The sequence below is a fragment of the Anastrepha ludens genome, chromosome X (genome assembly GCF_028408465.1).
Source record: "Anastrepha ludens isolate Willacy chromosome X, idAnaLude1.1, whole genome shotgun sequence".
Lineage (NCBI taxonomy): Eukaryota > Metazoa > Arthropoda > Insecta > Diptera > Tephritidae > Anastrepha > Anastrepha ludens.
In genome coordinates this window covers 15,151,353-15,166,160 of record NC_071503.1, presented here as the reverse complement: position 1 = coordinate 15,166,160, position 14,808 = coordinate 15,151,353, and the positions used below count along the sequence as shown (strand labels likewise).

Below are 14,808 nucleotides of genomic sequence, written 5' to 3'. Positions count from 1 at the left end.
TTAAATTAGTTTAAAAAACGCTTTTTGGTCGAGGACCATTTTTGAAAGTGAAAAATTGTAAACTAGTGTTATTAAAGCAGAATGAAACCTAGTATTTTACTTTTAAATGAAAGGAAGAAAGAGTATTCATAATAAAGACGAAATTACGCAGGAAATTATTGGAATTAGGTTATGAAGTGACAAATATTTAAAGTATTATGCAAAAAGGCACCAAGAAACAGCTGCCTTTGTTCTCATTGGAGATGAAGTAAGGAGCAAATAATACCTGTAAAGAAATTTATTGAATAAATAAAGGTTTGAACTGCCTCATCAAAAGAACACAATTCCACAATATACAAATTGTCAAAAATACAGGTAGACTAAAAACGATTGCACAAAAACTCCAGTTTGTGTAAAATGCAGAGGTAATCACAAAACTATAGATTGTGTGAAAGCTGCAGCAACATAAAATGTGCCCTTTGCGGAGGCAAGCACACAGCGAGCTACAAGGATGCGGAGTGTACAAAGCATGCAAAATCAAGTAATACTCAGAGCAGCGCAACAAAGAATTGAATGTTGATAAACAGGAAAACTCTTTAAACCGGCAAATTGATTCACATTATGTCAAAACGACAATGTGATATGTCCAAGTTACATCTCAAAAACTACCAACGGGCGTGATAAATTCTGAAACAACATCAAATGACGACATCAAATAATTAAAGGAAATAATGAAGCAGGTTTTCACACAAATGTCAAATATAATGAATATTATGATATTGCTCGTTAACAAAACAGATGGAAAGCACAAGTAAACTGAAAATAATCGGTTGCAATGAAAACGGCTTGGCGCCAACATTTGAAGGAACTGTAGTGCGATTCACTAACACATTTTGACAATATTCGCATTGTTATCTTTCCTTAACGACAATTTTAACGATTTTGCTATTCGGTAAGCCAAATCGACAAGAAAAAATTAGCTGTTTGATTAACATGTAGATTATCTCAAACTAAACAACAACAACTATTTTGTGGTCCAATTAAACGAGAAAAAAGAATTAGTAGTTTAAATAAAAATTTTGAAATTACATTAATAAAAACTTGTTAAAAAAACGGCATATCGCGTGGAGAGGAGGTAATGAAACCGCAAACAGTGAATCGACGTTTGCTCCGGGATGTGACCAATCCTTTCCATTTGGCTGCAGGAGAGTTCTAAAAATATTCCGGTTAAGTCCAGACTTGACTCTTATCATTGCTTGCTTGAGTTTTGATAAACCATCTACGGTGAGGTAATTTACCCATAAAAACTCCTGCTCCTCACATGTATTTTCCTTCCTGATCTTGGGAATCTGAGAGTACAGCTGCTCTGATATTGTGATGCTAAGAGTACAGATGCGCAGATGCATTCTGCTAAGTTCTCCAAATTATCATACACCAAGCAAAGCAATTTAGTCAGTAAAACACCACAAAGTTCTGCGTATAACTTAGCTCCTACTCACGAATGGCCCACGACGCTGGCAGGGGAGCATCCCAACTATTAATTGTACATCCATCTCTCCTTTTACACGTTTTGTTTTACACTATTTTGAAATAACACGGTTCACTACAAAACTTTTTAACACGAAATTTTCGTACTTGCATGAACCTCAAAACACAAAATGTTTTTCTAAACAAAACATAATTCTTAAAAGAATGTCTTATTAAAAACAAATTCATTTAACTTAAGAGCAATAAGTACATTTTAGAACTAATCCAGTCCAACTGAGCATTAAAATTTCAACGAAATGTTTAGGTTGCATCTAGCTATCGGATTTTAAATTTAAATAAAACAACGAAAATTCAAATTGATTGAGTAACTTTTATTATTTTTTCTGCAGACATTCGCAATCAGCCACAACTGCGCCAAAATTCGGCCATCCGTAAACACCAATTTTGAATGACTAGCTAAAGGACTTCGGTCCGTGTCTCGTAAATAACTTTGGGAATGTTGGCTTCCAATGCCTCAATCGGAGCTGGTTTATCCACAAAGCATTTAAACTTTTCCATATGTATGCCGACAATTAAAAGTCCAAAGGTGTGATATCACACGATTTAGTTCGCCAATCCACTGGTCCGACGCCAGAGATAAATTGCTCACCGAAAGGATGACGCAGTAAATCCATTGTTTCACGGGCTGTATGGAAAATAGCAATTTCCGGCATTGAAAAGTCATTCATCATGGCACGATAGCGTTCGCCTTTCATGTTACATTAGCGCCAGCCTGGTCTTTGAAGATCAATGCCATCGCAGGGCATAGGGCGCACCAAGCGGTGGTTTTCAATGGATGTAATGGCTGTTTTTGATTCGCTTCGGGTTGCTCTTCATTCCAAATGCGGCAATTTTGCTTATTGACGTAGTTATTAAGCCAAACAAGTAGGACAATTATGTACATCGTAAGTTGGCCTTAGCGCGCGATGAACACTTTTCACATAGCGTCGCTTTCATAATACAATTGTAGGATTTGTAAACGTTGTAAAAGTTTTTTCTATTATGAAATGTCACTGAATACTAAAAAAATTATGTAATTAGTTTAGCAGGAGTCACGCGTGATGTGTCAAAAACCCCTATTGAAAAAAGTACCTCCAATCTGATCACCCTTTATAGTAGAAACTCAAAACTTGAACATACTCGTAACCTGCGACATTAAAAAAATGTTACCTCGATACTTCCAACGTTTTTTGTTTTGTCTTTCTCTTTTGCTCTTTTCACGTCATTCTGGTATTGACGATGTCATTCTGGTAATGACATTTTTTTAGTTGAATCAGCTGACTCAGAATATGGGGGAAGTACCGTCTAATTAATTTGCTGATGAAATGACAGTTTTGCATTAACTTGTGCATGGTGTGGTCTCATAATGGCGAAGCGAATATTTACGCTGTCTATAAATACAATACTGTCCAATAACAGTCCATAAAGAAGTTTTTTACGCGATTCGAATCCGCCAAACAAAGGCCAAACACATACCAATTACAAGTGATATGCTAAAAGAGAAAACCGAGTTATTACATGCCAAAGTTCAGGAAAAGCCTGGAGGTTTCGACGCTAGCAGTGGTTGGGTTGCAAAATTAAAAACGGGGCATGGAATACGATGGCAAAAAATTTGCAGAGAAAATTATCAAATAAGAGTAATTCCATCGACCCATTTTTGGACAAATTTAACAAAACTATTATGTTTCAAAAGTAAAAATAATGGTTGTTGGAAAATCGGGGAATCCGCGTTCATTAAAAAATTTTACTGATTGTTGTGTACAAAGTAAATAAAAGTGCTTGGATGACTTAAGCTTTATTTCAAGAATATTTTCACAGAACGTTGGCTCCAGAGGTAAGTTCATTTTTTGTCAAAACAAAGAATCCTCTTTTAATAAAAAATTGTTTAAATAAACAGGTAAAATAATCCCATTGTGCGGAAAATCTTCTGGAAAAATTACTGCAGTCCACCAAAAGAGCAAGCAAATTCGATAAAACTTGCGTCAAAACCCAATTCTAGCGAACCTAGTGAAAGACTTGGTTGATAGTTAAAGACTTGCTTGTCTTTGAAAAGATATAAAAATTTATTTTTATGAATTTAATTTTAGAGTAGGTCTTAACACTATGCTAATACTGGAATGACTACCAACATATTTGACAGTCGTATTTATACTTATACCTCATCTTACTGTTTCAGGTACACGACTTGTATATTAGTTTCTTTGTAGCTGTTTAAGAAAAACATGTTCATCTCTTGTTTTTCTTACAATATGTTTACGTTTTGATATTCTTAAAATACATATGTTTATCATATGTTTATCTTTTGTTATTCTTAAAATACATATGTTTGGATTTGTTCAGGCCCACCTGATTATACTTATAATTTACTTAACTAGTTTTATTTATTTGTGAATGAAATCTTTCCTTAACTCTCCCCTTCCTAAATTAAATCATCCCGATTTATACCGAATTAATGTTAGTTCCTTGACGCCTTTGTCTCCGCTACTCTTTTCATAATCTTTGCTGGTTTCCTTTGTCTTCTCTTTATCTTTGTTTTTTTCTTTCTCCTTTTCCTTCACCTTCTCCTTTTCTTTGTCCTTATCTTTGTTGTACTTGGCACTGTGTTTCGGTTTATCTTTTGCATTCTTGTCTTTATCTTTATCTGCATCCTTATCCGATTTATGATCTTTGTCTTCCTCATGGTTGTTAAGTTGTTGTTCCGCATGAGTTTTGGTTGTTGGTATTGGTTGGTGAACTGGTCACTGTTACCTCTTGTTCTTTTCTAATTTTTATTGTTTCTATTCACGTCGTAGTAGTTGTTCTGATGCTGAGTTGGTTGCCTGAATGTTGTGTTTCCAGACGTTGTGTCCTGGCCTCTGGTTTTGGTAATTGTGATGGCGGCTGGTTATAGTTGTATTTCTGCTGATACATGGGACGTATCTGGTGATGTTGTTTCTCATAGTAGTGTTTATTGTTGGTTGGATGAATGTTCTGTTGTGCATAGCCTAGACGTATCTTTCGATGTTCGTCTTCGTGTTCTATGGTACGGGCTACTGCAAATGCATGCTCTAAATCCCTTATAGGATTTCTGTATAGCGTGGAACAGATATATGCCTTATTTATTCCATCCTTAAACATTCTTACCGCTTCTTGTGTTGCCTCGTCAGTCATAACTTTAATCACTTCTTGGCTATGACCAGACATAGATATTTTTGACGTGATTTATTTACGTTGTCATGGAATTAACTTAAATTGTGTTTACTTTGTGTGAGTCTCTTCATCTCGTCCTGCAACACATATAAAGGCCGTTGATCAGCAGAGGTATAGTCCAATCTATTCCTGATTGCATCAATATTAAATATTGTGTTATGGTTGGTCAACACGTCAGCTGCTGCACCTTGTTTTTTAGTTTTTGTAATTGATAGAGCTTCTCCGTATCTGTCGGAATTCCTATGATTACTAATTCCATAAGTAAGTCTAGAGACATCTTCCCTCCATACGCGGTAGACCGAAATGTTGCCGTCAAATACCGGTAGTGCTTTAAAAACGTCCAGGTTGATATCGGTTGGATTGGTATAAGTTATGTTGACTGGTTCTAATCGTTCTGCTGCTTGTGGAATCGTTGCTGGGGTAACTTGGATCTGATATATCCGGTCTCTTAATGTTGCATTTTCTGCTTGGCTACTCTGAAGCATTACGTGCAAATTTCCCATCTGCTGAATCATGGTGTTCACGTCGATTTGTTCCATAACGTTAATGGTGTCCAAATTTCTTCGTTTAATACGTTTCTCCAAACATTTTCTCATCTGCTCCTTTCTATGAGAATTAGATCACTGTTTTTATTTTTTTAATAGAAGAAACTCGAATAGTTTTTCCATCACTAAATTTTTTATTTCTTTGTTCACTGTATTTTCCCTTCCTTTCCTTACAGCCTTTATTTTTTTACATAAAATTTTGTCCTTTATTATGAAGGATTACGTATGTATGTCCTTGCTGCGACAAGGATGACTATTTTTTGCTCCGATCACTGGAGCATTAAAGTATATGATACTCCTGGCAGGATCGCCAGTTACAGACTTGGTTGATAGTTAAAGACTTGCTTGTCTTTGAAAAAATATAAAATTTATTTTTTTGAATTTAATTTTAAGGTAGTTCTTAACACTATGTTTGTACTGGATTGACTGCCAACATATTTGACAGTCGTATTTATACTTATACCTCATCTTACTGTTTCAGGTGCACGTCTTGTAGTTTTCTTTGTTTGCTGTTTAGGAAAAACATATTCATCTCTTGTTTTTCTGACACTATGTTTATATTGTGGCATTCTTAAAATACATATGTTTATCATATGTTTATCTTTTGTTATTCTTAAAATAAATATGTTTGGATTTGTTCAGCCCGACATGATTATACTTAGAATTTACTTAACTATTTTTATTTATTATTTGGGACTAAAATCATTCCTTAACTACCTCGCGATAACGAAGCGATCACTGGTCTACATTTAACACAACTTGTAACTCATACAACAACATTAAAAGCACTGCTACTACGCGAGCCGACTCCCAACAACAAGCACACGTATAACCACTCCACGTCATTCTGCTCAGCTGCAATAACTACATGAGTGGTATTCACATCAAACTACACAAAAGCGATAACGCAACTCTCCAAGTAAGCGAAATGATTCTATACAGAGCTCAGGAAAATATAAAAGAAGCCGTTAACAGTAGCAGAAAAAATCCAAGCGCTGCAGAAAACTGACGCCCTATAGTTTAAAAACGAAAGCCTCCCCCGGTTTACATACAAAGTGTAGAATGCATTGGCAAGTTAATGCAGACACTAAGCACCATTCCAGATTGCAAATATGAACTTAAAGCTTTGAATAAAAATTAAGTTAAATTACAGCCACTCGACTCACACAATTATACTGTAATCATTAAATTACACTAGTTTACACCAAAAGTGGTACTCGACCAAAAGATGTTTTTTGAACTAATTTGAGGTCGCTGAAACAAAAAATTAATTTAATTTTTTTTTTCAAAGAACGGTTTCCGAGATATTCCCAAAAAACCTGGTTTTTGGGCAATAGTGCAGTTATTACCTGCAATCTCGAAAACAGTGCGCGCCATTTCTTTGAAGTGCATACATTTCGAAAGGCACACATATAACCTACATGACAATATATAGTTCGTGTCAATGGAAGTCGTAGTATTCGCAAAACAGCTGTTGAAAGTTAAAAAAAGGCATTTTTGACGTTTTTTACTAAATTATCAAAGTTTAGTAACTTTTTTCTGGAACAAAAAATTTTTTATATCGACAAAAGATAGGTTTTCTGAAATACAATTTTCTCACCTACATTTCAAGCCTAAGTTTGTCTGAATCGACGAAAAATTGTAGAAGTTATGACCCATAAAGTCAACACGTGTGATTTTGCAGCTTTTGACTTGGCTATGTTTGAGGTCGAAAATACGTTTTTACTCTCAAACTTCTTCTTTTATGTTGAATCTTGACGAAGTTGCATCCAGCAGTAGTCGCTCATCATTCCGTGATCCCTTTTCAATCGTAGCAATATCTTGATGAAATCGCTCGCTTTGTTCATCACTTTCAGCCCCAAATTCGGAGCAAAAAAATTCAAAGACTGAGAAGTAGGTGCATTTTTAACGACATGCGAGCACATGTTAACAAAAACAGAGTTAATTGTAAATTTTATAATAATTTTCCAATCAATTTACATACATGATAAATATACTTTGGAGTAGGTACGTTTTACAATACTAACCAATAGTTTTAAAGAATTTCATCATTGTATGACTCAATTGACGGTCGTTGTTGCCCCTGTTGTTTCCCAAGAATGCATGAACAACTTTTTGGAAAGCTTTCCAAGTTTTAGCTTCGGAACTGTCAAGGCATTGTTGAAATTCTGTGTTATAGGTTATATGTCTGCTTTTCGAATTTTATGCACTTCAAAGAAATAGCGCGCACTGTTTTCGATATTGCAGGTAATAACTGCTCTATTGCCCGAAAAACAGGGTTTTTGGGAATATCTCGGAAACCGTTCTTTGAAAGAAAAAAATTAAATTAATTTTTGGTTTCAGCGACCTCAAATTAGTTTAAAAAACGCTTTTTGGTCGAGGACCATTTTTGAAAGTGAAAAATTTGTAAACTAGTGTTATTAAAGCAGAATGAAACCTAGTATTTTACTTTTAAATGAAAGGAAGAAAGAGTATTCATAATAAAGACGAAATTACGCAGGAAATTATTGGAATTAGGTTATGAAGTGACAAATATTTAAAGTATTATGCAAAAAGGCACCAAGAAACAGCTGCCTTTGTTCTCATTGGAGATGAAGTAAGGAGCAAATAATACCTGTAAAGAAATTAATTGAATAAATACAGGTTTGAACTGCCTCATCAAAAGAACACAATTCCACAATATACAAATTGTCAAAAATACAGGTACACTAAAAACGTTTGCACAAAAACTCCAGTTTGTGTAAAATGCAGAGGTAATCACAAAACTATAGATTGTGTGAAAGCTGCAGCAACATAAAATGTGCCCTTTGCGGAGGCAAGCACACAGCGAGCTACAAGGATGCGGAGTGTACAAAGCATGCAAAATCAAGTAATACTCAGAGCAGCGCAACAAAGAATTGAATGTTGATAAACAGCAAAACTCTTTAAACCGGCAAATTGATTCACATTATGTCAAAACGACAATGTCATATGTCCAAGTTACATCTCAAAAACTACAAACGGGCGTGATAAATTCTGAAACAACATCAAATGACGACATCAAATAATTAAAGGAAATAATGAAGCAGGTTTTCACACAAATGTCAAATATAATGAATATTATGATATTGCTCGTTAACAAAATAGATGGAAAGCACAAGTAAACTGAAAATAATCGGTTGCAATGAAAACGGCTTGGCGCCAACATTTGAAGGAACTGTAGTGCGATTCACTAACACATTTTGACAATATTCGCATTGTTATCTTTCCTTAACGACAATTTTAACGATTTTGCTATTCGGTAAGCCAAATCGACAAGAAAAAATTAGCTGTTTGATTAACATGTAGATTATCTCAAACTAAACAACAACAACTATTTTGTGGTCCAATTAAACGAGAAAAAAGAATTAGTAGTTTAAATAAAAATTTTGAAATTACATTAATAAAAACTTGTTAAAAAAACGGCTTATCGCGTGGAGAGGAGGTAATGAAACCGCAAACAGTGAATCGACGTTTGCTCCGGGATGTGACCAATCCTTTCCATTTGGCTGCAGGAGAGTTCTAAAAATATTCCGGTTAAGTCCAGACTTGACTCTTATCATTGCTTGCTTGAGTTTTGATAAACCATCTACGGTGAGGTAATTTACCCATAAAAACTCCTGCTCCTCACATGTATTTTCCTTCCTGATCTTGTGAATCTGAGAGTACAGCTGCTCTGATATTGTGATGCTAAGAGTACAGATGCGCAGATGCATTCTGCTAAGTTCTCCAAATCATCATACACCAAACAAAGCAATTTAGTCAGTAAAACACCACAAAGTTCTGCGTATAACTTAACTCCTACTCACGAATGGTCCACGACGCTGGCAGAGAAGCATCCCTGAAACCAAAAATTAATTAAATTTTTTTTTTCAAAGAACGGTTTCCGAGATATTCCCAAAAAACCTGGTTTTTGGGCAATAGTGCAGTTAATACCTGCAATCTCGAAAACAGTGCGCGCCATTTCTTTGAAGTGCATACATTTCGAAAGGCACACATATAACCTACATGACAATATATAATTCGTGTCAATGGAAGTCGTAGTTTTCGCAAAACAGCTGTTGAAAGTTAAAAAAAAGGCATTTTTGACGTTTTTTACTAAATTATCAAAGTTTATTAACTTTTTTCTGGAACAAAAAATTTTTTATATCGACAAAAGATAGGTTTTCTGAAATACAATTTTCTCACCTACATTTTAAGCCTAAGTTTGTCTGAATCGACGAAAAATTGTAGAAGTTATGACCTATAAAGTCAACACGTGTGATTTTGCAGCTTTTGACTTGGCTATGTTTGAGGTCGAAAATACGTTTTTACTCTCAAACTTCTTCTTTTATGTTGCACGGAATCTTCACGAAGTTGCATCCAGCAGTAGTCGCTCATCATTCCGTGATCCCTTTTCAATCGTAGCAATATCTTGATGAAATCGCTCGCTTTGTTCATCACTTTCAGCCCCAAATTCGGAGGAAAAAAATCCAAAGACTGAGAAGTAGATGCATTTTTAACGACATGCGAGCACATGTTAGCAAAAACAGAGTTAATTGTAAATTTTACAACAATTTTCCAATCAATTTACATACATGATAAATACAATATATTTTGGAGTATGTACGTTTTACAATACTAACCAATAGTTTTAAAGAATTTCATCATTGTATGACTCAATTGACGGTCGTTGTTGCCGCTGTTGTTTCCCAAGAATGCATGAACAACTTTTTGGAAAGCTTTCCAAGTTTTAGCTTCGGAACTGTCAAGGCATTGTTGAAATTCTGTGTTATAGGTTATATGTCTGCCTTTCGAATTTTATGCACTTCAAAGAAATAGCGCGCACTGTTTTCGATATTGCAGGTAATAACTGCACTATTGCCCGAAAAACAGGGTTTTTGGGAATATCTCGGAAACCGTTCTTTGAAAAAAAAAATTTTAATTAATTTTTGGTTTCAGCGACCTTAAATTAGTTTAAAAAACGCTTTTTGGTCGAGGACCATTTTTGAAAGTGAAAAATTGTAAACTAGTGTTATTAAAGCAGAATGAAACCTAGTATTTTACTTTTAAATGAAAGGAAGAAAGAGTATTCATAATAAAGACGAAATTACGCAGGAAATTATTGGAATTAGGTTATGAAGTGACAAATATTTAAAGTATTATGCAAAAAGGCACCAAGAAACAGCTGCCTTTGTTCTCATTGGAGATGAAGTAAGGAGCAAATAATACCTGTAAAGAAATTAATTGAATAAATACAGGTTTGAACTGCCTCATCAAAAGAACACAATTCCACAATATACAAATTGTCAAAAATACAGGTACACTAAAAACGTTTGCACAAAAACTCCAGTTTGTGTAAAATGCAGAGGTAATCACAAAACTATAGATTGTGTGAAAGCTGCAGCAACATAAAATGTGCCCTTTGCGGAGGCAAGCACACAGCGAGCTACAAGGATGCGGAGTGTACAAAGCATGCAAAATCAAGTAATACTCAGAGCAGCGCAACAAAGAATTGAATGTTGATAAACAGCAAAACTCTTTAAACCGGCAAATTGATTCACATTATGTCAAAACGACAATGTCATATGTCCAAGTTACATCTCAAAAACTACAAACGGGCGTGATAAATTCTGAAACAACATCAAATGACGACATCAAATAATTAAAGGAAATAATGAAGCAGGTTTTCACACAAATGTCAAATATAATGAATATTATGATATTGCTCGTTAACAAAATAGATGGAAAGCACAAGTAAACTGAAAATAATCGGTTGCAATGAAAACGGCTTGGCGCCAACATTTGAAGGAACTGTAGTGCGATTCACTAACACATTTTGACAATATTCGCATTGTTATCTTTCCTTAACGACAATTTTAACGATTTTGCTATTCGGTAAGCCAAATCGACAAGAAAAAATTAGCTGTTTGATTAACATGTAATAGATTATCTCAAACTAAACAACAACAACTATTTTGTGGTCCAATTAAACGAGAAAAAAGAATTAGTAGTTTAAATAAAAATTTTGAAATTACATTAATAAAAACTTGTTAAAAAAACGGCTTATCGCGTGGAGAGGAGGTAATGAAACCGCAAACAGTGAATCGACGTTTGCTCCGGGATGTGACCAATCCTTTCCATTTGGCTGCAGGAGAGTTCTAAAAATATTCCGGTTAACTCCAGACTTGACTGAGGACCTAATTTTTCAGCTTGACAACCATCTTAGGGGTCCCAGAATAACCGCCATTTCGACTGAAAAACAGGTAAATTTTGTAATCTTCAAGTTAATTCCATTACAAATTCTGTCTTTTAATTACTAGGTTCTGGCTCCACTGCGATTTTTTGCAACCGGATGTTATCAACGACCCGTAGGTGAGCAATGGGGAATATCCATGAGCCAGTCGTCCGTTAGCCGTAGCATACATTGCGTAACAGATGCAATCAACTGCTCCATGTTTTGCGCAAAGGTGAGGTTTCCTATGACCCTAGTGGAGCGGCAAGCGGCAAAAAAATTTTTACTTCAGCAACTTCACCGTTTTACGGATTATATATTTGGAGTCCCTCTGCAGTGCGGAATTTTGAAAATAGAAGCCATAACATATTTTTGACTGGTAGGCTTTTTAATCTATCAGTAAATATATTTAAACAAAAATAGGGGAATTGAAAATCAAAAATTGGTTGCAGGTGATTCCGGGTACCCTTTGGAGCCTTGGCTGATGACTTCTCTAACAAACCAACCAGAAAGCAGTTCGAAATTCCTATATAATGCATTGTGCAAAACTAGTAACCCCGTTGAGAGAATTTGTCTCGTTCTCAAGGCAATTTGGCGGTGCTTATCTCAACTAAGGACCTTTATATACGTATGATCCAGGATTTACTGGACCAGTTGTGAACGCGTGCTCAGTTATGCATAACATTCGTTTAAGAGAAGGAATATACCAGACCGAAAATGAATTCACAGAGCCCATAACAAACAGCAGTTTTGAAATCAACATGCACCATCCCCAACAGCTAAACGTATCCAAGACGGACTTATTGCTATATTTTTACATAAATATAATACTATTATTACTTATAATTATTCTGTATATACATTTATACGAACACTCGAATATAAAACTAAAATATTTTTATATATTGTATATTGTTAAAACATTTTACAGAATAAAATTACATACAGATTAAATAACCAGAGTTCAGTCTTTAAATTAAATTTACATGAGTTTTTAGGTTACAGGTACATATTTATACTTATTTAAGTTAACTTTTTACAAGTATTATTAATAAACAAAAACACAAAATTTTTTTTTTCCGGCTTATGCCGTTGTGTGCACTTTATTGACTAAAAAAGAAATAACTCACAAAAATTTAATAATCTTAAAGCTAACCTACGCCACCGAAGGCGATTCCACGGAAAGTACAGATACGTTGTCAGCTTAACTTAGGTTGCTCGTGTTTGCTGGCCTTCAAGTGCATTTTCGGATTTCTTGGTGTTACATGGGCTGTTGACTGGGATATTGTGGGAAGTATGGATTTAAGCAGTGTTAATTTTGGCAGCGTTAGCTTTTATATAGGTATGTCTATGTACATATGTGTATATAATGTATGTATATAAGTTTAAATATAATAATTTTACGGAGATTCAAAAGTTTTAAAACCGCAAACAATAAATTTCAATTCATTTAATTAAGTCACATTAGCATAACTTGTTCAATAAATTTAAATAAAAAGGAACTTCAAGTACTAAGATAAATACATAAAAATATGAAACTGGGGAATTATTTTCTCATCTATATACGATAGATAGCATTCGTACGATTGTTGAAGACTTCCGCGGTAGCAAAGTCAACGGGTCTTCCGAAATCACGCTTTCACATCCCACTTCCATCCCAGTTAAATTTCGTAAAAATTTACCTACAAGGGGTTTAAACTTAAAAACATACACTTCATGAAACTTACCGCCTCTAGTGAAATATTTTCAGCTGTTGAATCGTGCCCATTCATGTATACTTCCCTTATAAGAGCAGACAAATGCCTCTCGAATTCCGTTAGGGGCTCTTCAGGGGTAGGTCCAATGTTTTACGCAAGGGTGACGTTTTCTATGACCCAAGCGGCAAAAGAAATCTTTAATTGTGTGCCGATCTAGTGGCGCGAATTTAACGAGATCCAATCTATAGACAATTCCGCTATGGTTCCGTTTATTTCTAAAAATTTGAAATTCACAAGTTCATATACATAGATTACACATATAATAATTAATAAATACTTACCGTGATGCGTTCTTCCACTTTCCTGGCTGACCGGCGACTGCTTAAAGTATGTTCTCGTCCTGTTTATATACAATGTTAAGTGAACGGTTTCACAAATTGCATTTACGGTACATTAAGAACGATTTAGAACGAATTACATAACGTGGATAAATGATAAACGGCAAATTTACAAGAGCAAAACTTAACGAAAAATAACTTAAATAAGTAGACTGCGTAACTGAATAAGCAGACTCCCCACCCTCGTGAATCAGCCTGATTCACCTTCATCAACGTCTAACACGGCCAGCTTTGAAACTGCACGTCGTTTCATACAATTCGAGTTTCGAATGCGCAACAAAAGGACCACCGTTTTTCATCTTCATGGTTATTGACGGCAAAACCAAATGGCAATGATAAAGACAAATCAACAGCTTGGACCTGACCTCTGTGTAACACTGAACGGCGTGGAATAACGGGAATCGGTAATCTACTGCAGTTAGCTAACGATGATGACTGCAACTCTGGCAATTGTACAGTTCCAGGCTGTGTACTTGTTGTCCTCCCTACCTGTGAGACTGAAGTCTTAGCGGCAATATTATTGTTCGGTGCACTTAATTGTTTGGTTCATCTACTCTGACTATTTCATTACGCAAATTTTGTTCCCTTATTACGGCATGTACGGTCGACAAGCTGTTCCCCAGCACGGTTAGGCGCTTCTGTAGGACCACAACGTTTTGTCTTAGCGTGAAGCGGCAGCCGCCGTTGCTCTAGTGGTGGCTCCGGCGATCTGTACATCACTGGCTGTGACGGTGGTGGCAGGCACTTCGCTACGTTGGCTGGATTATGATAAAATTGTATTCGGCACAGGAACACTGCTTTCCATAGCTCGCAAACTGGCTGCGTGGGGACATGGGCGTGACTTGCGCATACCTACATGCAGTACAAAAAAAGGGAAAAATAGAAATTTCAAACAAACAATATTGCGCAATAAGCGTACAACAAATGGCCAGTTTATAAAAAATGTACAACATTTCCGGCAAATCTGGTGCCAATTTGTACCGCGAAATAAAGAATTTTCGTCGATCTAGTGGCACGAATTTAACGAGATCCAATCTTTAGACAATTCTTGAAGAATTGAAGAAACACTCAAGCACACAACTATTTGCTCATTCTGATATTTAATTTGACAAAGAAGCTACTCTCCATAAGTTGAATAAATAGAAGAAGGCAGCTGTTTAGTGTTAGTTAACATAAGCTAGTGAATAGGAAAATCGTTAGGGCAAACGGCAAATACTGTAGACAAAAAAAGAGGTTGTCTG

General features: G+C 35.5%; 1 protein-coding gene and 1 long non-coding RNA gene across 2 annotated transcripts in view; one reads left to right on the top strand and one right to left on the bottom strand.

Moving 5' to 3' along the window:
• Positions 1 to 4,656, bottom strand: part of LOC128869767 (protein starmaker-like) — a 33,715-nt gene extending 29,059 nt beyond the window's left edge. The window contains exons 1-2 of the mRNA XM_054112372.1: positions 4,326 to 4,656; positions 3,952 to 4,240 (exon numbers count right to left, since the gene is read on the bottom strand). Coding sequence (XP_053968347.1) covers positions 3,952 to 4,240; positions 4,326 to 4,656 — 620 coding nt within the window. The remainder of the gene's footprint in view (positions 1 to 3,951; positions 4,241 to 4,325) is intronic.
• Positions 4,657 to 7,278: 2,622 nt separating this feature from the next.
• On the top strand, positions 7,279 to 12,342 carry LOC128869293 (uncharacterized). The gene is made up of 3 exons (XR_008455251.1): positions 7,279 to 11,503; positions 11,561 to 11,851; positions 11,925 to 12,342. It is a non-coding gene; the product is annotated as an uncharacterized LOC128869293 (long non-coding RNA).
• Positions 12,343 to 14,808: the final 2,466 nt, after the last annotated feature.